This window comes from Pelmatolapia mariae, linkage group LG20, assembly GCF_036321145.2.
Source record: "Pelmatolapia mariae isolate MD_Pm_ZW linkage group LG20, Pm_UMD_F_2, whole genome shotgun sequence".
NCBI lineage: Eukaryota > Metazoa > Chordata > Actinopteri > Cichliformes > Cichlidae > Pelmatolapia > Pelmatolapia mariae.
In genome coordinates this window covers 6,623,459-6,647,020 of record NC_086244.1, presented here as the reverse complement: position 1 = coordinate 6,647,020, position 23,562 = coordinate 6,623,459, and the positions used below count along the sequence as shown (strand labels likewise).

The 23,562-nt window shown below is 41.4% G+C and overlaps 1 protein-coding gene across 3 annotated transcripts in view; it reads left to right on the top strand.

Moving 5' to 3' along the window:
* The window catches only part of spryd3 (SPRY domain containing 3), a 73,532-nt gene that overhangs the window by 34,463 nt on the left and 15,507 nt on the right, over window positions 1-23,562 (top strand). For 2 of the 3 annotated variants that reach the window (XM_063463870.1, XM_063463868.1), the window contains exon 8: window positions 11,821-11,878. In XM_063463870.1, coding sequence (XP_063319940.1) covers window positions 11,821-11,878 — 58 coding nt within the window. Of the gene's footprint in view, window positions 1-11,820; window positions 11,879-16,603; window positions 20,929-23,562 lie in introns of those variants that run through there. The other variant, XM_065469637.1, reaches the window with a different exon arrangement.

Here is a 23,562-nt window from a genome sequence, read left to right as displayed (position 1 = left end):
AATGGGTAAAATGCCTTAAATCTACATTCTTTGTAATCTCCAGCAGGGGGAAGATCATAAAAATGATATGGGAAAATGATGCTACTTTTCTCCATGACCTCTTTAAACACTTTTCTGATGGGTTTATAGTTACTGAACATGATGCTCATTTTGTAAATTATGATCTCCAGTAGAGTGTAAAAGAGGGATAAAGCAGGGTATGTTTTAGGTCGGGCCTGCCTTGTGACTGGAAAGGTAAGAGCGTGGAGTATTATAGTTTATTGCTTTCATTCATTCGTTTCACAATCAGTGCAATAAGTAGTTCTGTAACAATTTCTACAATACTCAGTGAAAGTAACTAATGTTTTGATCCAAGGAGTAACAAAATTAGTAATTATAATTTTCATTTTAGTTGCATTTCAGAATCCACAAATGATGATAAGAACTCTTTTTTGTTTCAGCCAACACTGATATTGCAACAAATACACATGTCAAAAATGTTAGTTGACATTATTGTTATATTTTCAGAATTATTTTATATGCAGAAAAGGATAAAACCAGACAAATGTCGGGTTTCACACATGTAAGTAAACACATACAGACAGTGCTGGGTGAGTAAGCGGTTGAGCGGCGATTACTTAAGTCAGTTTGCTTGCTTTCAGGTTCCCTCACCTTTTTTAAAATGGCTGCATTACTTTTGTTTGTTGGGTTTAATCAGGGTTTTTGGTATAAAAGCTTTAAGCCTAAGTTCAGGAGCGATGCCAAAGCAGCTTTTCCCTTTTTAATACACGTTACAGTATCAGCAGCAGCCCCAAGAATCCTGTATTATCCATTATTATGACTTTTACTTGAGTATCACTATCTGATCAGATTTTCAAAATACCCCTGAAGCTAATAACATTCCTATTAGCCTGCGTTGCACTCTGTGTTAAATGCAAATTAGTGAAAGTTAGCATGCAGATGTGCTAAACAAGCATCAGCCTTCCACATTGGCTGAAAAATGAAGCCAGCATGGAAGTGCCAAAAACTGCAGTTCCTCCAGTGGCCACTGAAGGATGGCTCCAAAAGTGAACCAGTCTCCGTAGACTCATATGTTAACATTGCCAAAATTTAACAGAAGATGAAAGCATATTTATAGCCTGGCATTTCTTGCCTTTTTAAACCTTATTAAGCGTTAAGTTTAGGGAATTTTTTTTAAGCTTTAAAAAACACTTAACAGATCAAAAGAAAAGACGAAAAAGGAGGCGGGGGTGGAGTAAATTTTTCAATCCCCTAAGCCACTATTGCCAGTTTCCTGCCCAAAAGGGAAAGTCTGAAGAATTTGGGCTATGTGATAAGTCTGAGTTCTTTGTGTGTAAAGTAAATGCTGTTGTTTTGCGTGTTTCATAATCTAAGATCTGTTTTGACCCCGCTGCCATTCCTAGACCTGTCATGACCCCCTCGCTTTCTCTCTCATTCCTCTGAAGAAGGAAGATAAGGGTCTTTATGAATGTACAGCATGCATACGCTTGGTAGCACAGTTGTTTTTCATCCGGTACACACAGTGGTTGCTAGGCTGTGGGACAAAGAGATCTAGGATTAATTATGGGGTGGAAGAGTGTAGAGAGTAGATGGCAAGGTGGGGAAGCTAGGTAAAACGTCAAGAGCTAGAAAAATCAAGGGAAAGGGAAAAACACAGGTGAAAAAAAAAAACGAAGCAGGAAAGCCCTCATGTTTTGAAAAACAAACAACCGCCATCTGCTTAAAATCCTACAAAAAATGACGGTAACCCTGCGGGAGTATAGATGCAGCTGGGAGAGAAAAACGGATATGACAGAGGAGTGAACGGAAAGTATTTGATTGAGTAGCCATCAGTGTTTGAAAAAGACAGATGGTTTTCTCAGTTCACCCTTGACCCTCTTGTATTGAGTCTCTGGTAATGTACAGCAGCCCAGTCATAAAGCTCCACACACACAGCAAACCCTACACGCTCGTACACACAAACAAGAAATAAAACGGTTTCCTCTGTCCTGGTGTGCCCCGGGAACAGGTCCTGGGAACAGCGCTCTTCCTTTTCCTCTTGTGATGCAGCAGTCCTTCTAACCGGTTTTTTGTGCTGCTCCAAGAATCTCTTTCTACAGGGTCAACTTAGGATAAAACAAAGGATCAGTTACTGTGCCAAAGCCTCTGATCACAACCAGTGCAACAACAGTGTCAGGGATGCTACTTAGTATAAATTCCGCTTTAAAGAATCATTCATTTTTAATGCAACAATGCTAAAACAATCACTACTTCCACTTTCTAAAACTTGGCTATTTTATGCTTTCATAAATCTACTACTTATCTGGGTCTAAGCTGTGGTCACCCAGCTTTTCCGATGGGACAACAAGGCATTGCTAAGCCAGCCAAGCTCCGTCATCTCACAGCATCTTCTGGGTTTGTTGTGGGGTCTCCTCCAAGTTCAACATGCCCAAAACACCTCAACAAGGAGGTGCACAGGATGCATCCTCGGCAGCTTGACTCTGAGTCCCTCCTCAATGAACAGGTTCCCTACCCTATCTCTAAGGCTGAGCCTAGACAGCCTTGGGAGGAATCTCATTTCCGCTACTTTTATCCAAGATCTCATTCTTTCGGTCACTACCCGCAGTGTTTGGCTTTAGTTGAGGGTTGAAGTGTAAATTGAAAGCTTCACTTTCACTCTCAGCTCTCTCTTTACAACAGCAGATCAGTACAGCGTCCACGTCAACACAGATGACAATCCATCTTTCAGTCTCCTGCTCTACTTTCCCTTTTCTCGTAAACAAGTCTCAGAAATACTGGGCAGCAGCTCCTTCATAAATGTGGATTAAACTGTGTAGCTTTTGGGTTTTGGACGGTGCCTAGATGGAAAAAGATGTAAATGATATCTGAAGATGTTAACTTGAACTATGAAAAGGTATTATTTATAGCGCAACTTTTTTTAACCATTTATTTACAAATAAATTAATCATTAAACTGAGAAAAGATGAAGAACATCATATTCTTTCAGTCTGTCCTTTTCTTTTGTACATTGGCATGTGGAATAGTTTCTTGGCCACCGGACAGAAGCAGGAAGCTTTTAGGCTGATTGATGAGCAGTGTAAGTTGGATAACTAAAGCAGAAAGAGAAGTGGAAGACGTCAGAGCAGAACTGAACATGAAGATGAGTATAAATACAAGTTTGAGAAGCAGGTTGTAAACTCAACAAATGGTACACATAAAACCCAAACTGGAACTTGTTTATGAAAACCGCTGTATGAAAGCTTTTTTTAAAATCTTCTTATAACAGCACAGTGATTGCAAGCTGTAACATGAGCAGTTTGACTTTGAACGCATGAAACTGCATTAGGTAGTACAGAAGTGATGGCTCCTGAAAGTGGGCCTATGTAGATACTCCACTAAAAATCACTAATGATTTTTGACCAAATACTTATGAACATTTCTGATAATAAGACAATAACTGTTCTAAGTGACCCCAAACTTTTAATGCAGTAGTCTAAAACATAGGTTTTCAAACTTTGTCCCCAAGGTACACCAGAAGGCAAGCCTGAATGCATTTCTGCAGAACATTTCCTCTGTTATCTGTGTAGTGGGATAGCGGGAACTCTGATTGTATTGACAAATAAAGGTGCTTTTGAGTACGATATCTGTAATTTATTTGCTTTGCAATAAGCTCCACTAACATATAATTCTGTCCCCTTATCAGCTGCTTTCACACAAACCAACAGGTCTGCTGCCTCTGACTTATATCTGGTGTTCTCTTCTCTCAGAGGAGATGTTTTGGTTTCCTGGTGCCTCCTTGGCACCATTTGCAGTAGCTTCCAGTAGTATTTGTAAATAGACTTTTACCTCTATGTCAGTCAGAGGCTTTAGTGTATCAGTCAGGACATTTTATATGGTTTAATATAATAAAGTTAAGTTTTATTTATTACTTTTTATTCAGCTAGAGTAACGGTGATTGGGTGATATAGAATCTGCAGGTATGCCTGGACTTGAACCACGGTTCTCTGGAACCTGCTCTTTAAATGATTGTACTACCCGACAAACTATTTGGTATTTCTTTGGAAAATAGCTATAAATTTTGCGACACATTCCTGTCTTAAATGAATAATACGCTGCCACGCTAAACATCAGCTATGCACTCTCTCTGGCGCTCGTTCAATAACAGAGCTAATTTAGCAATTTATCTGATTTCATCTTGCATTTGAACTTGCATCCATAAAAAGTGATGGACATGCCCAAACAAATGCACACAGATAGGCTGTTGTTCTCTTCTCTCGAGTCACATCAATGGCTAATGACAGACAGTTGCTGTTATGTGGGCAGCTGGCGGTTTTAGCCTGATGACATGGGGTTAAACAAACAGACCTGCATTAGTTCCCTACACAGCCTGTGTCCAACCCCTATAGGTGAGGCACGTACAAACAGAAACAGTACTTTCCCTTCCCGCAAACTGTGACTCCTTCACACACGTATGCACGCAAACACTCGTACATGCACATCTGCGGCACTTCATGGCTTAAGTTATATTTTTAGACAGTGCTGTGATATGTCAGTGCGATAGCAGCAGTAGGTGATGGGTATCTGCTTCCACATGGTTTTCCTTTCTGCCCGCACCTTCCCAGTCATACTTTTTCAGACTTGTTTACTCTGCCACAGTGTGGAAATGCAGGCTGCTGTGATAGCAGCTGTGGATCTGATATCGGAGGCTTTTGCTCTTCCATGCTGTGGATTCAACTCTACCGTTTATTATTCTTTCCAGGAGCTTACAGTTCTTTGCATTGCTCTAGGCAAACAGGGGTAGTGACCATATTTCAAAAGTTTGGGGTTTGTGAGAGTAAACCAGCTGGTTAATTAATCCAGTCATCAATAGAGGAGTGTACATGTGATTAGTGGCACTATCACTTATTGAATACCAAAACTGCAGCACTGCAGAGAGAGTACATATCTATGGATGGTTTCTAACTGGGAGGATAAAAACATGTAAACGCTGTAGGAGAATATTAACACAGGAAGTTAAATAGTTTATTAATTTACACTGAAAAGTGCAGTAAAGAGAAAAAATAAATTAATCAACTTCTTTTAGATATATCTGTATATTTTATTCTAGACTGGCTCTGATGTTGATATCAAGGCTCAGCGTGAGGCCAAACCAGCTATTGCAGGACTCCCTGTTGTTATATGTTCAGAGCATTTTCATGTATTCATATTTGTCTGACTGTAAACGGGATTACACAAAAACTATAGGATGGTTTTAATGAAACTTGGAGAAGTGGTGCATCCTCAAGAGAATAATGCTTATCTCTTGGCTAAGTTTGAATTATACAAAGGCTGTGACTAAAATCATTCATTTATCACTCATCTCCAAAATGAAGGGGAACTAAACACTATCAGGCTCTACTCAGATTGTTTTCTTGGCACAGGTTAAATGTGACACCAAGGTGCAATCCAAGAAATAAATGTGAAGCAGGAAATGAGGCGAATACAGCCCACTGTCACGCTAAGAGATCCAGGCTAAAGTTGCATGACCAAACAAAAATTCAGCATCCTTCTAAAGGAAATAAAAATATTCCTATTATCATAAATTTGTGATTATTTTTTCAATAAATAACATTGCATGTAAAAGGCTGCCAGAGTATGGAGTGTCTGGCCAGCTTAACACTGTTTTTGGATAACCAAACATCAACCTTCAGGGCTAAAAAAAAAAATGATTGGGGAGATGCCAAAAACTGGTTTGTTGAGGCTGACTTCAAAAACAAATCAATCCATAATGACTCCCATATTAAAACATTCTTTTATAACTCATACACCTTAATGTGGTCTAGTTTGAGTCTTTAAATGTATTTGTGCTGTTGGTATCTTCTAATAGATTATCTAGAGGGAGCAACCAAAATAAGTTTTTATCTGACTAATATGATTTGATAGAGACTTCCCAATCAGTCTCTAATACAGTTTCATATATTATTAAATTAATCCATACAGTTGATGGCTACAGTTTACTAACTAATCTTCCAAGCATTAGTTGATCACTCAGCACTCGATCATTCACTGTAGTCCCAAATATGGTCACTTCGAGCTAAAAAAAACCGCACTAAAATAATAATTTTCTTTAGGGGTCACCACAGCAGATCATCTGCCTCCATCTCACTCTATTCCTAGTATCCTCGTCTGTCACACCAACCCTCTGCAAGTCCTCCTTCACTAAATCCTTGAAGCCTCTCTATGTTCTTACTCTTTTCTACCTGCCTGGAAGCTCCCTATGCAACATCCTTTGTCCGCTTTATACCCACTTTCCCTCCTCAGCACATGTCCAAACCACCTCAGCCTTGATAACTTTGCCTCTAAAGCGCTTGATCTGAGCTGTCCCTCTGATTATAATGAACCCACGGTAGACCCGACCATATTTTAATGCTTTTCAGCATACTTTCTTTATTCCTGGTTGCTGTGTCTTACAGACACGGCTGCAGCTTTTCAGCCACCAGCCGAACACACACCAACAACAACAACTTTCAATTCAATTCAATTCGAGTTTTATTTATATAGCGCCAAATCACAACAACAGTCACCTCAAGGCGCTATATCCGGTCTTTAAGTCTGACGTCATTAGCCGTGCCTGGGCCCAAACTCTGCTGCAGGTCCCTAAGTCCAACGATCACTGCAGCATCACTGAGAGTTAAAAACTGTCCAAATCCTTTCATCTGTAATAAAATGATCAGCGTTGCTGCTTTACCAGGTGTAACAAGTAAGTTTAACATCCAGGCATCCACAAAAACCGAATTTATGAAATTTAACAGTTAGAAGTTAGCAGGAAGTTAGCTCGCTAGTTTGCATCTAAATATAATATACCATGTTCTGACTGAGAGATTTCTGAAACAAATTAAGACATACAGCTCTGCTATCATTTCCAACATAAATGAAGACAGGAAAGTAAACAGCAGTGACGTTTGTAGGGTTACTGAAGTTTGGCTAGTTGGTATATAATGATGTGCTACGTGATCACAGCTATGTTAGCATAATATAAACAGTGAAGCTGGAGGATGATCGCTAACTTTTTTCCACTCAATAAAAGTTAGCGTGAGGGTTCCCGAAGGTTTGGTAAAAATGCAATCGCATTGCAGGATGATGTAAACGGACTGAACTTCAGTCAGGAGAACAACTGAGAAAATCCATCCACAATACGAGGTTAGTTATGAATATACTGCTTTAAAATGATTAGCGGTAATAAAAACTGAGAGAGGCCGACGGTGATCACTGACTGTTTTTAGGGGCTTGTTGAGATTCAATAGAACAAGATACAAAGCATTAAAACATGTAAAAAAACACAAAAGCCTTATTAAACGCAGAGTAGTTTGGGCCCGGAAGCAGGATTCATCACGTCATCACTTAAAGACCGGATATTGTAAGGTAGACCCTACAATAATACATACAGAGAAAAACCCAACAATCATATGACCCCCTGTGAGCAAGCACTTTGGCGACAGTGGGAAGGAAAAACTCCCTTTTAACAGGAAGAAACCTCTGGCTGAGCTAGGCTCAGGGAGGGGCGGGGCCATCTGCTGCGACCGGTTGCGGTGAGAGAAGCAAGACAGGATAAAGACATGCTGTGGAAGAGAGCCAGAGATTAATAACAAGTATGATTCAATGCAGAGAGGTCTATTAACACATGTTGAGTGAGAAAGGTGACTGAAAAGGAAATACTCAATGCATCATGGGAATCCCCCAGCTAATCCCTCCTAAATGACAGACAGAACCCAGTTCAGACTTTAAGCCGGCGAGGCGTGATTGCAGATGCCGCTCAGGTGCGTCCGCCTCCCCTGCAGCGGCACCGCAGACCATGCCCCGCCACACTGATATGCTCATTTCTAATCCAGTCCATCCTAGCACCTCCAGTGTCACTGTCTCCAAACCATACACCACAGTGAGCCTCACTAGCATCTTGTAAACTTTACCTTTCACTTTCACTCTTTCAATGCAAAGTCCAGAAACCAGTGGATGATGTCACAGTGGCTACATCTATTTTTCATATGCAGTCTATGTGGATGACATCAGTTGAGGTTGCTTTTTTGTGCATGTGTATGTGCAAACTTTTCCACATGTCAAAGGTTTTTGATTATAAACCAAAGTGTTGGACGAATTAAATTTTTGACCTAACAAATTATGATCAGTCGAGCCACCTGAGTTCACAAAGATGACGAATGTCTTCATTGAATTTCCTGATAATCCATCCAACAGCTGTTGAGACTTTTTACTCTAAAAAGTATCATTTTTTTTATCCCGTGCGGATAATTTTCATCGATGAATAAAATGTGTGGTAGTCTAGCCAATGGACATTATTAAATCAGAGTTAGTTAAATCAGTAGGTTGTGGAAGGGACACCATATTTATTTTGATGGATGGAATACACTGAGGACATGTTTTGAATTAGAAATGATGGACACAACAATTACCACAAAGACATCTATGAGAACAAGCATTTAATGGTTGATCCATTTATCAGACACATGTCTGCGGTTTACATTAGAAACTCTAAATCTTCCCCTTATTTGCTTAGCTGTTCCTAATAGTGCCTTATTTTAGAAATCACTGATCAGGCTCATCAATCAGGGAGAAAACACCCAGACGTTCCTTTCCTTCTCAGGGAACCCACATGCCAGTCAGCTGGAGGAATCCTCAGGCTTGTGGTTGAGACGAGGGGGAAGAGGAGCAGACTTGGCGGATCAAGGGGTTTCAGGCTTGGAGCGGTAGCTGCATTCCTCCATGTCTCTCTCTTCTTCTGCTGATGTCTCACTCTGTTCTTCTCTCGCTTTCCCCCTCCATCCATCTCCATTTCCTGTTCCTCCAGCCCCAATGGGGTTGTCAGATGGGATCATTGATGTTTCCCTGATGTCGTGGCCTCCGAATGCCTGTCCTGGCCAAGCTGTCTGTTTGCACTGTCCCTGTTGTTCACCTCTCATCCCACACAGGTGCTAATAGTAATAATTTCATTGCTTATATTGCTTTGGGTAATGTATTACCTATTCAGTCTGCATCAGTCATCAGTCAGAGCCTGTTTGAATAAAAGCACAGCTCCCTTCACAGCGTCTTGCTAAAGGCTGATTTGTTTTTCTTTTCTGGACGTCATCCTGGTCATATTTGGATTTCTTTGGCAAGATGAAAATGAAAGGTCTTCTGGTTGCCTTTTGTGTGCTAATACTATATGAAAAGAAGTGCAGTGGGAAGAGTTTACTTTAGGGAAAAAGAGAGGATGTACAAGTAAGCATTTAGAAGATGTTGCCCGCTGAGAGATAAAAGAAAACCATAATGTCATTGTGGCTCTTTTCTCTCTTGCTCTGTAGTGTGTTTCTACAGTAATGGATGTGCAGCCTAGAAAACAGATAAAAATCTTTAGTAATTACCTCTGAGTCATTCTGTGATCTTATCCAAAAGTTGGCCTGATAGTTATTATCGTTGGCATGGTGAAACCTGGAGAAAGGCGCACACACTGTACATGCAGACAGATGGAAAGAGAGAGAGAGAGAGAGAACACAACACACCCTCAGCAGACGCTGACAGGTATCCAAAACAGATGATCCTCACACCCATTAGCATGTTAACATGGATAAAGAACCCATTTCAAACTCCTCTGGAAATCTGAAGGCTGGCTTTCTACTTTGCAGAGCTGCCTAGATCTAAATCTGCCACTGTGTGTGACGTGCACGCTACCTGCCAGCCTGTTTAGCATAAATGAATTATAAACGGACATAAAAAACTAGGATTTGCAGCCTATTAAATCATTTTAACCTTGTTATTATAAAGTGAAATCAGACTTTTTTTTTTCTGTCTTGGTGAGAGACGAAGCTTCACATCCAGCTCGGTCTGAGTGGAGCTGCTGTTTCGACACAGGATGGAGCCGGTGAAGCTGTGGCTGAATGCCATTTAAAAACTTATATTTGAGAAACATATACCAGTTCTGATGTGTTCATGCCATAGATGATATATTTAAAAATAGATGAGTGGAAACTCTGTATTTACGACGCCAAGTCCTTAAGCACGCCTTCTTTCTAATGACCAGCAGGAGGCGACTCTTCTAGCTTCAAAAAGAAGCCCAGTTGGGTATAATTGGGAAAACAACCCTTGGTTCTGCTTCTCTTTGGCCTCTGCACACACTTTCCTGTTGAATTATAGTCTCATTTGTTACTTTGAAGTCTTACTTAAAACAACATGATGTTTATTTTTTAAATGTAATGAGGCATGAAAAAAGCCGGACAAAGACGCAGACTAACAGCCCCAACTACACACAAAAACAGCAGAACATTCATGCAGTCAAGAACAACCGGACTCTTCAACATTTCCAGTGTTTATCATTGTGTCTGCTGTCTGACAAAGTATGAGCAAAAATGGGTTTTGTCGAGCAGTTTCTGGAGCATAAATGGCAAATAAACTACACACTGTTTTACCTCAAATCCTCATTGAACAAACCTCTCAGCTCTGAGGGGAAAACCCCCCGCTTAGCGTAAAATAGCCCCTCAGTGACGCTGGAGGCATTTCTGTCATTGGCCCGTGGTGATAGCAGTATCTAGGTGGTGACTGATCAGCGGCTGCTTATAAACCGAGTGGTGTTTTTTCCCCCCCAGAAGTTTCATTGTTTAAGTGAGTTAAGTGAGCTACAATAATTCAAAGAACGGAGATAGTTTGACATTTTCAAGTTAAGAATTCATAGATAATTACCAGATGGATAGATTAAATCTGTTTTTTGCTTGGTAATGTAAACGTTTGGAAATTTTAGGATATTAAAAAATAAACCATTTTAAAGTTTGACTTTAAAACTGATCCACTTTAGAGTCGCGTTTACAAGGGAGGTAATCATACCATATACAGTCTAGAGTTCGTAGTCAAAGCTTAAGCAAAAGTTTAAGCTGTTGCATACAAGTTAGCTTAACTTTACAAAAACATTAAATGTCTTTCAAGTATTTGAGCTGTGCAAATACATGAAAAGTGGTCTGTTAGTTTGGAGCTGACACAGAGTAAAAGTTCATTAAATGTAAACATTTAATAAACATCACCAGAGTGTCACAGCACCGAGGCCTTCCCAAGACAGCCCAGACATGTGATCTTTTCAGCATGTCCCAGGTCTGCCCCAGGGTCTCCTTCTGGTTGGAAATACCCACACACCTAACCTAGCAGGCACCCAAGAGGCGTCCTTGTCAGATTCTTAACAATATCAACTGGCTCCTTTCACTGTTGAGTGATTGTCGCGCTACTCTGAGCTCTTCCCGAATGACCTATCTGCTCATCAAATCTCTCCGGCTGAGCACACCCTTTGGAGGAAGCTCATTTCCGCTTTTTGTATCAGTGATCTTACTTTTTTGGTCGCTACTCAGAGCTTGTGGCTGCAAGTGACGATAAGGACGTAGATGGAGCATTAAATTAACGCCCAGCTCTCTCTTTACTGCAACAGCTTTGTCATCACTGCAGACAGTGCACCAATTCATCAGTCAGTCCCTCCCAGATACTCAAATGCCTCAACTTATTCCCAACCTTGAGCACTTCATTCTGTAAATGAGAACCGTAGCCCTTAAGTTCTGAGATGCAAATTCTTATCCTAGCCTGCAGGTGATGAGGCCAGCAGGACTTCTTTTAACAGACTCAGCCCATGAGTCTGTTTTACCTTTATTACTTTGAAATCTGTGTATCTATCCCTTTTTCTGACCGCATGAAACTCCAACTGTTTCAAAAAATTATGTTTATGTCGATGGGAAGCTGTTTGTGCCATTCATTAGCTCGTCTGTTAATCTGTTATCTGTTAATCAGTGAAGCTACCTGGTGCAGATATCTATTGTGACCGGTGTGTCTGTGTTTGTGCAGGACTACCCCAAGAACAGACATCCGGGGTGGAGCCGAGGATCAGTGGCCTACCATGCAGGTGAGAGATTTTAACTCAGTTTCCTCTTTTTTTCTTATTTCCCCTTAGAGGGTTGGGTTTCACAGAAAGAAAGTCATGTGTTGATTGTTTTTCTTGTGTTTTTTCCTCTTGGTGTGGAATTACCCCCGTAGTCATGTTTCAGTGGAATGCATAAATTGGATTTACTTCCTCTGAAGCATCTTTTGCTGCCTTTAGATGCCAACATCACAGAGGGCCGACTCGGCCTAACACAAACAGAGATCAAGGAGGATTGCAGAAACAAAGGCTGATAAAGCATACGGTGACAGCATCAGAGAGATAAAACGGACCAAATCTCTGTTTCTCTTTATCTGCTTTTCTGTGGGAGTTCGGTCAACTTTGTAAGTGATGAACCAAAACCCGAGTTTAGTTAAAGTTATCTTTATCTCCCTTTGCTTCCACACACACGTTCAGTCTTGATTATTTGTGACGACAAGCCTGTGAACATTATCTATCCAGGCATCTGCACAAACCCCCACAGTTCCCATTCCAGGCCTCAGCACCCCTCACTAACAGAGATTAGTTATCAAACGCTTGTGCCATGATATGGGAATAGAAGCAGCTAGGTAGGTGGTTGTTATTACTTGGTGAAGCTACTCTGGGTAGCCAGCTCTTTATCTGAAAATCCAGTGTCACAATCCAGATCTTGTTAGTCCTTATCTGACCAAAGCAGTTACGAGCTAGCTGGCTTTTATCTGCTTTATTTTGTTCTGAAGCATCCCATTGTTATTCTTTCTCAAAGGGGGTTTCTGCTGCTCTTATTCTGAATGATTCACCATAACACACTATAAATGTCACTTTCCGTTCATGTTTTTCCACCACAAAAAGCGTAGGATTTTATTTTTAGAGGAATGTTTATATACTTTATTCCATTTGACCTCCAAATAAGCTATCAAAACACATTTTCTTGTTCAGTCCGCACATTCCATTTATGTTTTGAGTTAATGTTTATAATCTTAAATCCCCATATCCCTTTGCAGATTCCATTTATACTTAGGATTTATTAATAATAATAACAGTTGATGCTATGCATCCTGCCGGGGTCTGTGGATGATGCCTCATTGCTGAGTGACAGACGAGGCCTGTCTTTCACAGAGGCTCACTGTGCCAGTCCCAGAGGTCTTGCGCTGCGGTCTGCCTGGTTTGGCTGCTGTGCATTGAACACCACAGCAATGTGCACGCCCCAGTAGAGCTCGCATTAATCTTATTTGTTACAGACTAAAATGATGTATGTGGTTTTCCACGCTGTGCATATGAGGTTTGCTTTCCATGCTTCGGTTAATGTGTAGACTCTGATCCAGCAATTCAAAATCAACAGTCAGAGCCTTTTCTTCATGTCTCCACGCATCCAGGATTTTCACTGAAAGGCTTGTCAGTCTCAAGAATTGTACATGGATACACTTTGGCAGGGTGACAAAAGTAAAAAAGCAATATTTTTTAGAGTACGTTGACGGTTTTCAAACATTTTGTTTCTAAGGGATACCAAACTACTCTTACTAGCATTCTTTGCTGAATGTGAGACATAAAGCTGCAAACGTTTGACCTTCATCCTCACGCTCTAGTTGTTTGTGGTCTGCCTTTCTTCCTCTTCCTGATTGTGTCCATCTCAGGGCACACTTTTGGTCTGAAGATGTTGCATATTCAGTGAAGACACCCATTGCAGAAGACCTTGATTGGTTGGTAGAACTTCACATCGTTGTTGTAGAGGCTTATATTTGTGTTCTGTGTAAGCCAGGGGTGGGCAATCTCAGTCCACGAGGGCCGGTGTCCCTGCAGGTTTTAGATGTGTCCTCGAACCAACACAGCTGATTTAAATGGCTAAATTAGCTCCTCAACATGTCCTGAAGTTCTCCAGAGGCCTGGTAACGAACTAATCATGTGATTCAGGTGTGTTGACTCAAGGTGAGATCTAAAACCTGCAGGGACACCGGCCCTCGTGGACTGAGATTGCCCACCCCTGGTGTAAGCTGTCTAGATTTCCAAATGGAGCTGAGCCTTCTAAAAGCATCCTGTGCTTTATCTAACCTACCCTCGATAATAAGTTCCGCCTGAAAGTTCAGGGTACACCTGTATTCATACGTGAACAGTTCTTCCTTTAACTGTCAGATGACACGTTACAAGAGCCTGACTTGGCCTAGCATGAAACTTCAGTGAGTGTGTCACCACTGCTTTAGCATATGCCACTACGATCAACTTATTAAACTCATAGTTTTGTCTCAGTTTCAGATCAAGTGATCATGTAAAGAGATGTTTGGTTTCCTGTTGTCCTTTTCCGACATCGGAGTGCTGGTGGCCAATGCAGGGCCAGTTGCATACGTTGCAGTTTTTCATTGGACATTGGCTGCTTGTCCACTCATTTCAGTTCAGCCCTGACCATTTTCAGAGGAGTTTTTTTCCCCTTTGTTAAGCAACTTAACACTGAACTATGAATCATACATAAAAAACAAAATATTAAACATAAAAATGCATCTAGCTTTGTGGAGTCACCCGTATTATGTATTCACATAACAGCTTGACAACTTCGGAAAGAGCAAATTTTAAATTGTATCTTTTGGCACTTTGCTACTAACAGCCTGTCACAAAAAACAGAATTTGCTCCAATTTCTTTTGTTGAATCTATGAAAAATGCCAAAGATAACCAAAGTTTTATGGGCATAAAATAGTATTTTTGCAACAACAAGGTGATTTCCAAAGGGCTGTTAGCTGGAAACTTGGCATATCTCAGAATGTGTGCAAATTAAAGAAACCGGAGAAGTGGAAGACCTAAAAAAAAAACTATCTCCCCCACTGGTGGGGGAGGTTGTCACATCTTGCAGGAGCTTTCCTCTCCTCAGGAATTCTCTCTGCAGGAGGGGGAGATATAGGAGAGGTGGAGGAAGATCTCAGCCTGGGCGTCTATTGTCTTGTGTAGTCTGGAAGATGAGTGGATGATGGGGTGGGTGCAGTTTTCTCTGTAGTGGGGTCGGGTGGGCTGTCCCGGGCTCTGTGGGGCCGGGCGGCGCTGCTGCACTGGGCCCTGGTCCGGATGGGCCTGGGCCCCCTTTCCCTGGCGGGTTGCAGAGCATGGGGGTGCCTACTGGGGTCAGCGGGGGAGCTGGCCCCAGGGAGGGGTCACTTGCCCCTCCCTTTCTTCCCTCCCCATCTCCAGCTGCCTCCCTCTTCCCGCTCCACCACAATCACCCACACATGCAGGGCCTTGGGGTAGGGGTGTGTCACCAGGGTGCAGAGGAGGCATCCCCCCCCTCTGTCCCCTTCTGGCTGCCTCTGCCTCAATTTTATCTCACAACTTAGACATTCACATTACTCACACTCTCATAACACATACATATAGGATCTTGGGGGTGGGCTCACAACACGGACTCCAAATTACCATCAGGGTGTACACCTCACCCCTGGCGTCGTTGCCCACCTCTCAATTTTAAATACACGTAGACATTGAGGGCTATCAGGAGGGGCTATGCGCTTACCTGCTGCTCTCTGGCAGGTAGCTCCATGCCCTCCTGGGTTTTAATTGCACCTTAGAACACATATACATCAACACTACATATGAGCGGGTAGAGGGAGGTTTGGAGTCTTCTCACACCCCCGGTCTCTGCGGCCTGCTGGAGCGGGGGGGCTAGGAGGAGGAGTTGGCCGTCCGACTGGGGTCTGGTGTGTGGGGCCTCCCTGCTGCTGCGGAGTCGGGGCAGTCTGCTTCTCCCCACTGCAGGGAAAAGGGTAACACCACCTGGGTCTGGGTGCAGTTTCCCCCTCCAGGGGCAAGGGTACCTAGACCCGGTTCTTAGAGTACGCTTGGGGAGTGTGATTGTGTGTACAGCGTCTCTTTATGTCTGTCTCCACGTTGGTTGAGTGTGGAGTAATTGCCTATGAGAGCATGAGGGTGGGAATGGATGTTTGTATTTGAGTGTGCCTGTATGTCTGTGTCTATATGTCAGGTTGGGTATCAGACGCCACCTCTCTGGGGACATCTCAGGCCCTCCAAGGTTTGGAGGCCTATCTCCCCCCACCACTTCCCCTGCCGGTGGCAGACGCCCTCAGACATCGATGCATTGGTGGTTCTTTGTGTCCGGGGGTGGGCGTCCGGGTACACACCGGCTCACTCCTTGGTGGCTGCTTATCGGGGCCTGGAACCTGGGGCTCGCTCGGGCCACTTCGGGGGTGGGGTGCCCTCGGCCTCTCGGCCTGGGGCTCGGTCACTCAGGCGCAGCTGGCTGCCGGCGGAGCTCACGGGCACGTCACTGCAACCCCCCCTGGCTTCTGCTCCGCGGCTGCTGAGTGACCCCTCATCTGGGACTCTCCTCAGCTCTTTCTGGGACAGTGGCGCGGCTGCCCCTCTGTTGGTCTTCCTTGGTCTCTTGTGTTCTGGGGGCCTCTGGATGTCTGGAGTTTTGATCTCCTCCATACCTGCTTCATGCCCTGGAGGATGGGACTGTGGCCCCCCACACCCTCTAGCAGATCATTACATTAAGGAACCTTTTAAATACAAGCGCGCTCATGCTCACAGGTGTACACACAGGTGATCACACACACAAACTACACCCTTTTTGGCTCCTACCTCAAAGCACACTGTGCGCTGTCGATCTTACGTGCTGCACAATAATGTTTAATATTAAGTATGTAGTGTTATATTCCCATATATCATTGTGATGTTGTTTATTCTATTACTCTCGTTTTCTTCTGCTTGTTTTCTTTTTTCTTTCTCAACAGGTGATCCAGGTGATCGATATATGTATTTTTTGTCTGCTTATTTTGTTGGTTTTTGTTTTTTGCCCTTTATCCCCGTCCCTCTTCTCTGCTGTTTTTTTTTTTTTTGTTTGTTTTGTTTTTTCCCCCCTCTTTCTTTCTCCCTTTTCTTTTCCCCTGTCCCGTATCTAGCAAGTAAAAAAAAAAAATAAATAAAATAAACAATAAAAGGTAAATCAAATGGACCATTACGGCAAGGCTGGGATGGTCCATTTGGTAAAGTAAATCCGTTGGGCATCTTTCTTCGCCTTTAGACAATAATTCTGATGGCAAAAGAATCAAACGGGACAGGTTTAAAAAAAAAAAAAAAAAAAAAAAAAAAACTATCTACAGCAGATTATCAGTATCTGAAAGTCATGAAATAGGAAAACAATCCAGCAAATATCTGACATAGGACCAGATATACATCTGATGTTCAGTTGTTCCCTGAACTGTTCACTGAAGCCTCATCAGAAATGGTCTCAGTGAAATGGTGACTGTAAAGAAGCTTTTCTCAAGGAAGGGAAACAGGCTGAGGTATGCCAAATTACACAAGAATTGCCCTGAAAATCAGTGGTGATGGAGGCTCTGTCATGGTTTCGGGCTGCATTTCTCAGTGATGTTAGGGGCCTTGTCAGAACAGTAATCATGAATGTAGAAAAGTACTGTCAGATTTCGATCCACCATTCAGTGCCATCTAGAAATTATTGTTTACTGCCAGTGCAGTAAAAGCATAACTGTGTAGAAAAACAAACAATGTAACATCATCAGTCATGGATTCGCCTCTCCAGAACCCGGACCTCAACATTATTGAAGCAGTGTGAGATCATCTGGACAGAGGACAGAACAAAAGGCAGCCAGCATCCAAAAAGGAGCTTTGAATGTCCTCCAAGACTGGAGAACTATTTACAAGGGCTACTTAATGCATGAATTTAAACATTATCCATATAAATATAGCATTCAAGTGTAATTAAGTATCACTTAAGTTTTAATTACATTTTCCTTTAATGAAATCACTTTTTAAATGTTTGCACTTTGCACTCGTGCAGTGTTGGATTAGTATGAACAGTCTGTCAGACTGTACAGAACACGGCCACAGCTGAGTGGATATATACTGTATCAGTTTACTCTGACAAAGCCGACACACTCTTCTACATCAAAGTGCTGCAGAACAACACTAGTTTGCACAGCTATCATCTGCTTTCTTTCCACCTTGCTTGTTTAAAACTTCCTGTCACAGAAAGAAGGGAGGGGTTGCTGTAGTTGCATGTTTCCTTGTAACATAAAACAACAGAGAAACAACTGTTAACTTGTGGTGTACATTACAAAAAAAACAATAATTAATTTAAGGCCTAGTAACGTTTTAATTGTCTAGTTACTCGTCACACGCGTCCTTGCTTTTAATCGAGGGTTGTTTTCATCTTCATGTTTCTTTATTACCATTGGACTGCTGGAGCATTGTTCTGAGATAAATTAGACTTTTTTTGTGAGATCCACTTATATTCTTAGCATTTTTTGTAGATCTCTTGGTTTGATATTGAATTTGAGTTTGTAGCGGGCAAGAAGGATGAAGGTCTAACAAAATAGGGTCTGCTCAGTTCCACAGAAGGGCATGTTTCTGCACAGAGGTGTGTCTATTATTTTATGGTTGTGTTTTTGTATTAGCCCTCAGTACCTGAACCAGCAAATATCTGCCAAGTTATTCTTGGCAGGTCTTGGCTCCAAATAAACAGTTAAAGCTGATATCTATACTTTGATCAGTGCTGTTTTTCTCTGCATTGGCAGTACAGGTGTTTATCATTAGCTATTAAGAAGAAGGTAACGCAGTAGATTGTGTGATTTACAGGAAAAATGGCAAATTGCATCACACAGGGTGACATTTGTCCTTTTTGTATAAACTTTTATAAACAATTTGTCACCAGAGCTCTGTTTCTTTTGGCCTGATTTATGGTACATTGCGGCGGACACGCAATCAGTGCTGAGCTGCATCACATTTGATGCGTATTATTGACTTTTGAGGCTGTTATTTTAGTCCTGATAAGTTCCAGGTATTTACACAAACTGTATTTTCCAACAATATCACTGCTTCTTTGTACAGCTTGTATAGTCTGAGAGTTCTTTGCCCGACGCTGGTGTTACAACGAGTGTTTGCATTGGAATTTTGCCCAGTGTGGACCTCCATCCTTCGTGCTTGCTCCACACATTAATGGGCCATGAGGTCCCTGTGCTGTTGGTCCCTGTGGGCCCTGTCAGGAGTAACCAGCCATCCAACCAGTGAGTGCTCCTCAGCAAGCCTCATTAACCCTATCAACCACCCGCCCCCAAACACACACACACACAGCCCTCTTCCAAACACCCCTCCATCAGTGACTCACACGTGCTATGACTCAACACCCGCAGCTGAAGGTTGTGCCCGACCACCACAACCACCATCCATCCTGCTCAACCACGCCGACCAAGATAATAGGGCTCAGTCTAACTTCAGTGACAGGGTTTAATCTGATTCAAGCTCAAGTTCTGCAAAAACAATTATTCAATAGCAACTTGTTACGTAAGGGAGATAATATCACCCTCTTACCTTGGGACAGATTAGATTTGGATGGCATTGTCTGTACCACTTAGGGGCACAAAGAGAGGCTTGTAAATACTGTCTGAATCTAGGCTTTGTGGCTATAATTCATTTCAGTTCATTTCAATTTATATTGTGCCAAATTGCCAAATCACAACAACTGTTGCCTCCAGGCGCTTTACATTGTAAGGTAAACACCATACAATAATACAGAGAAAATGCTGTGCCACACAGTGGAATTCATTTGCAATAATTTATCTGACATATTTATAATGTTACGACCCAACTCTGCTAGGGTTCAGAGGGGGTAAAAACAAAAGAGAGTCTCACTGGGGAAGATTGGAGTCGGAAAAGTTTTATTACAGAAAAACCTCAGCAAACTGAAAAATAATAGCGGCATTGACTACAAACAACCAACCAATACAGAACAAAACAAGGGGGGCGTAATAATAATAATAACAGTTTCTGATTCTGCTCATTCCAGCTTCATAATTTTATTCTTGGACTCTCTTAGAGTAGTAAAGTAATGAATCACATTTCAAAATAATCCTTATCCTCGACCTCGGTGCAGCCCGTCAAGCAGAACCCGCATGTCGATGCTTCAACTGCAACGGGTGCACCTGAAGTGTGTGGGAGTATAATTGCTGTTATAGTCATCATCAGGAACAATAAACACTCACTCATAAGGCAAGCTAGCCAAGCCTTGATTAGCAGTTAGGTTGGACTAGTTGGCTCCCTCTTACTAACTTTGTTCATATAGAGCAGGCTTATTACTAAAGCAACGATCAATGCCTCTTAGATTTTGATGCTGAGCTACACAAAAAAGCCCACCTCTCTCCCATGATATTTTCATAATGTGATGTGATTAGCTGAACTTTTTAGTGTGAGCAGTGCAAGCATAGTGTATGACACCACTCCATTCACACGACTGAGAAGTGAGAGCACTAAAGCCTGAATATTTGAAAGAAGCTGTTTTAGCTCATGTTCCTTTAACTCTTTCCCCCATAAAGACAACATTTAATGACCTCCCTTGCACCCGTAATGACAAGGTTTTATCCTCAGCATATATTGATAAAGACATGGTTTTGACGACAACTAGGATAGTTTCCAGGCTTTTCCAAAGGTAGCTGCATAGATCGAGAAACCCTCACTAACCAGACTGAGTCATTTTGTTCAATTACCAGGCCTGAAATATATCAGAAAACATAAGAGAACGGGACACAATAGAGAACAAAATAGTTGCAAAGTGCTTGGAAGTAGTGCAAAGAAAAGACTTGGTCTACATAGAGTCTGTGTGTGATTGGCCAAAGTGATGGGGGTTCCTCATACCATGGCTCGGATTGGTGAGGTAGGTGAGCAGGGGTGGGGTGTTGGGGGAAAGTGTTTAATGGCGTTCTGAATGGCCCAGGGACAGAAGCTGTTTGTGAGATAAATAAAGAAAAGAAAAATAAGACAAAAAAGTCAATTTTACAAAAAAATTGTATGTGTCTAAACGTAGGACAATAACATTTTTAGGCTCATCATGGTTGAACAGATAATACTCTAAAAGTGTTGATGATTTGAGATGGAATGACCCCATTAAATGTTAGGGAGATCCCATCTGTGAGATCATAGAGATCCAAGACCAGAATACTACCTGAAAACTGAGCCTTAAAGAGCTGTTATGTTTAGTATTACCATCTACCATTGTAACATTATGCATTTTAAAGAAAATTAGGAAAAGCAGAATAGTCATTTGCTCAACGAAATATTTGCAAAAACTGCATTTCATTTTCCAAAATAAAAGCATATATATATATTTATATATATGTTTGTTTGTTTTTTATTTAGCATACCAGCATAATAAAACTAAGAAAAAACAACAGCAACTCACATTACAGAAGCTCGATCTGGAGGTTTTTTGGACAGTGGATTATTAAAGTTGTTGCCAGTTTTCTGTCAAAGTGCTTGAACTAATTAATTGACTGACTCATGGTTTTTGGCTGTAAGGGGATTATATTCCTCAGTCAACCTTCCAGCATGTTTGCGCATGTACAGTATCTGCATTATGTTCATGCGGCCATGACTAATTTTAACCCACCACATATGATCTACTTTTATGTTTTTCAGATGTTGTTTTATTTCATGTGTAAAATGTCATAAATATTGAAAAATTTCCAAATTCTTTCTTTTTCCAACCAAAACCCAGAGAGAGTCAAACTGGAAAAGATTTAGCCACATAATATTTGAAAAGGTAACTTAAAAAATGAAAATATTTATTTAAATCTTGATCTGTTATTCAGCTTAAAAACCACCAAAGTATTAAACATCACATTAGTACCACTATATACCGTAGAAACACCTGAAGATGTGTTGGTGTTGATGATGTTGTCCCTACAACGGTGTCAACAACAGCGTTGCTACAGCATCGTCACTGGAACTGACTGATCACGTTTTGCAATGTCATAGTTTTGCCGATTGGGAAGAAACACCACACGTGGGAGAATTTTGCCTTCAGGGCTTTCTGCCTGAAAGCCAAGCCAGACAGGCTTTTTTAATACATGGGTAAGATTGTGAAAGAGTCTATTTTAATGCAAAACCATGAACTTTTCCTAAACAAATCCAAGTAGTATTCGTGCTTAAGCCTAACCAAGCAGGTTTTTTTTTTTTTTTTTTTTTTTACCTAAACCTAACCATACTCATTTGGCAACAGTTTTATTTTTAAATAATAAGTCCAGTAAGTCTAAAAATAAAAACTCCACGTTCACTTTTAGATTCACATGGGACACAAAACCCAGACTCATTGGTAAAAGTCCCATGTTTGATCCCTTCACACACAGCTTTGTCTTTATGTGGACTTTATCACTTAATCGTTAGCTGTAGTTTCTGTGAGATTTTTAGTTTTTATTAATTTCTCACCAAATGCCAACTGGGAGAGCCTCCGGCCACCGGTGACACTCGCAGTTGTATCCATGAGACCATGTCCCATGTTGGGGGTGCTTTAGAGATGATGCAACATGTGGAGTTGAGACTCTCACCACCAAATAATATCTCCTGTTAACTGTACATTGGTTATTAATGGTTTAATAGATAATTGTTGTGTACAGTAGGTGGGTATTTACTTTGTATCTTGTATACAGCTCTTTATTTTATACCTTTGAGGACTTATTTGGAGTTGGGTATCCTACCCAACGAGCACTCAGGCTTGTGGAACTGGAGATTCAGCCACCAGCCTTATGATAAGACAACAACGCGCTCTACTTCCTGAGCCACAACTGCCTAAACTGATCTGATAATAAGTGTACATGAAGTACATAACAGTTATGCAATAGCAGCTATGCACTGAAGGAAAGATCTAGAAAATACCTTCATGATAAGAATCCACATCCACAACTCACACTGTTATATTCACAAGGAAAACGAGGGCATAAGATCATCAGTTGACTGTTGTTATTGGACTTTGCTGTACATTAAGGTGTACAGTAGGGCATAAAAATGGGACTATAACATATATGTTAAACTTTTTATACTCAAAAAATGGTTCTTTTGCTCATTAATCACACTTCTTGTCAAAGAATTTGGGCTACCATCATATTTTAGCCCTGTAATAGACTGGTCCAAACTGTGCCCCACCTTTCTCCTTATGATTAATTAGATAAGTGAATGAAAATGTGTGGATTTATGTATAATTGTGCTATGATAAGGGGGCATTTTTAAGATTATAAAATGTAATAAGTTGATAGAGGCTGATCTGGCAGGTTCATCTTTAATTTTTGGTTTAGTTTTGGTTGGTTATAAAAACCTTGAGCTACAGTTCTTTCACTACAGTATGAATAGTTGAAAAGCTGATATGCTGTTGTTATCGTGTTATAGCATATGCAGTATAACACTCCATGGTCCATATATTGACACCCTTGAATGACCAAATGGCAAGCTTTGAAAGCTACTGACTTGCAGGCACCTGTTTGAAACACAGCAGGAAGTGGCAAGACCATCCTAAAGCCTGTCACTAGCTTATAAATTCCTGGCAGCATGATTAAAAAGTGTGATTTGGTAGGTTGACATGGGTGCTCAGTTTGGATCCAGGTAATCCAACAGCTCACCAAACCATCAGCTGAGCTGTACATCCATCTGAGGCTTCCTCTGCCTCAGATTTGGACCAGACGGTAACAGGGGAGTTACCTGATGGAAACTTTACTTTAAGTCTTATTTCTTTGAGAACATATAGTCTGACTGAAATTTTATGTGTACTGTTTGTTAAGGGATTAAACTAAGAGCTGGTCCTCTTCAAGTTTTATCTCCCAGCATTTGCCATCAACCACCAAGGTATACCATAGCTTCACTGGTGCAGAGACTCTGCAGCCCTGCCTGTATTGCTTAATTGTGGAGTTTCTCT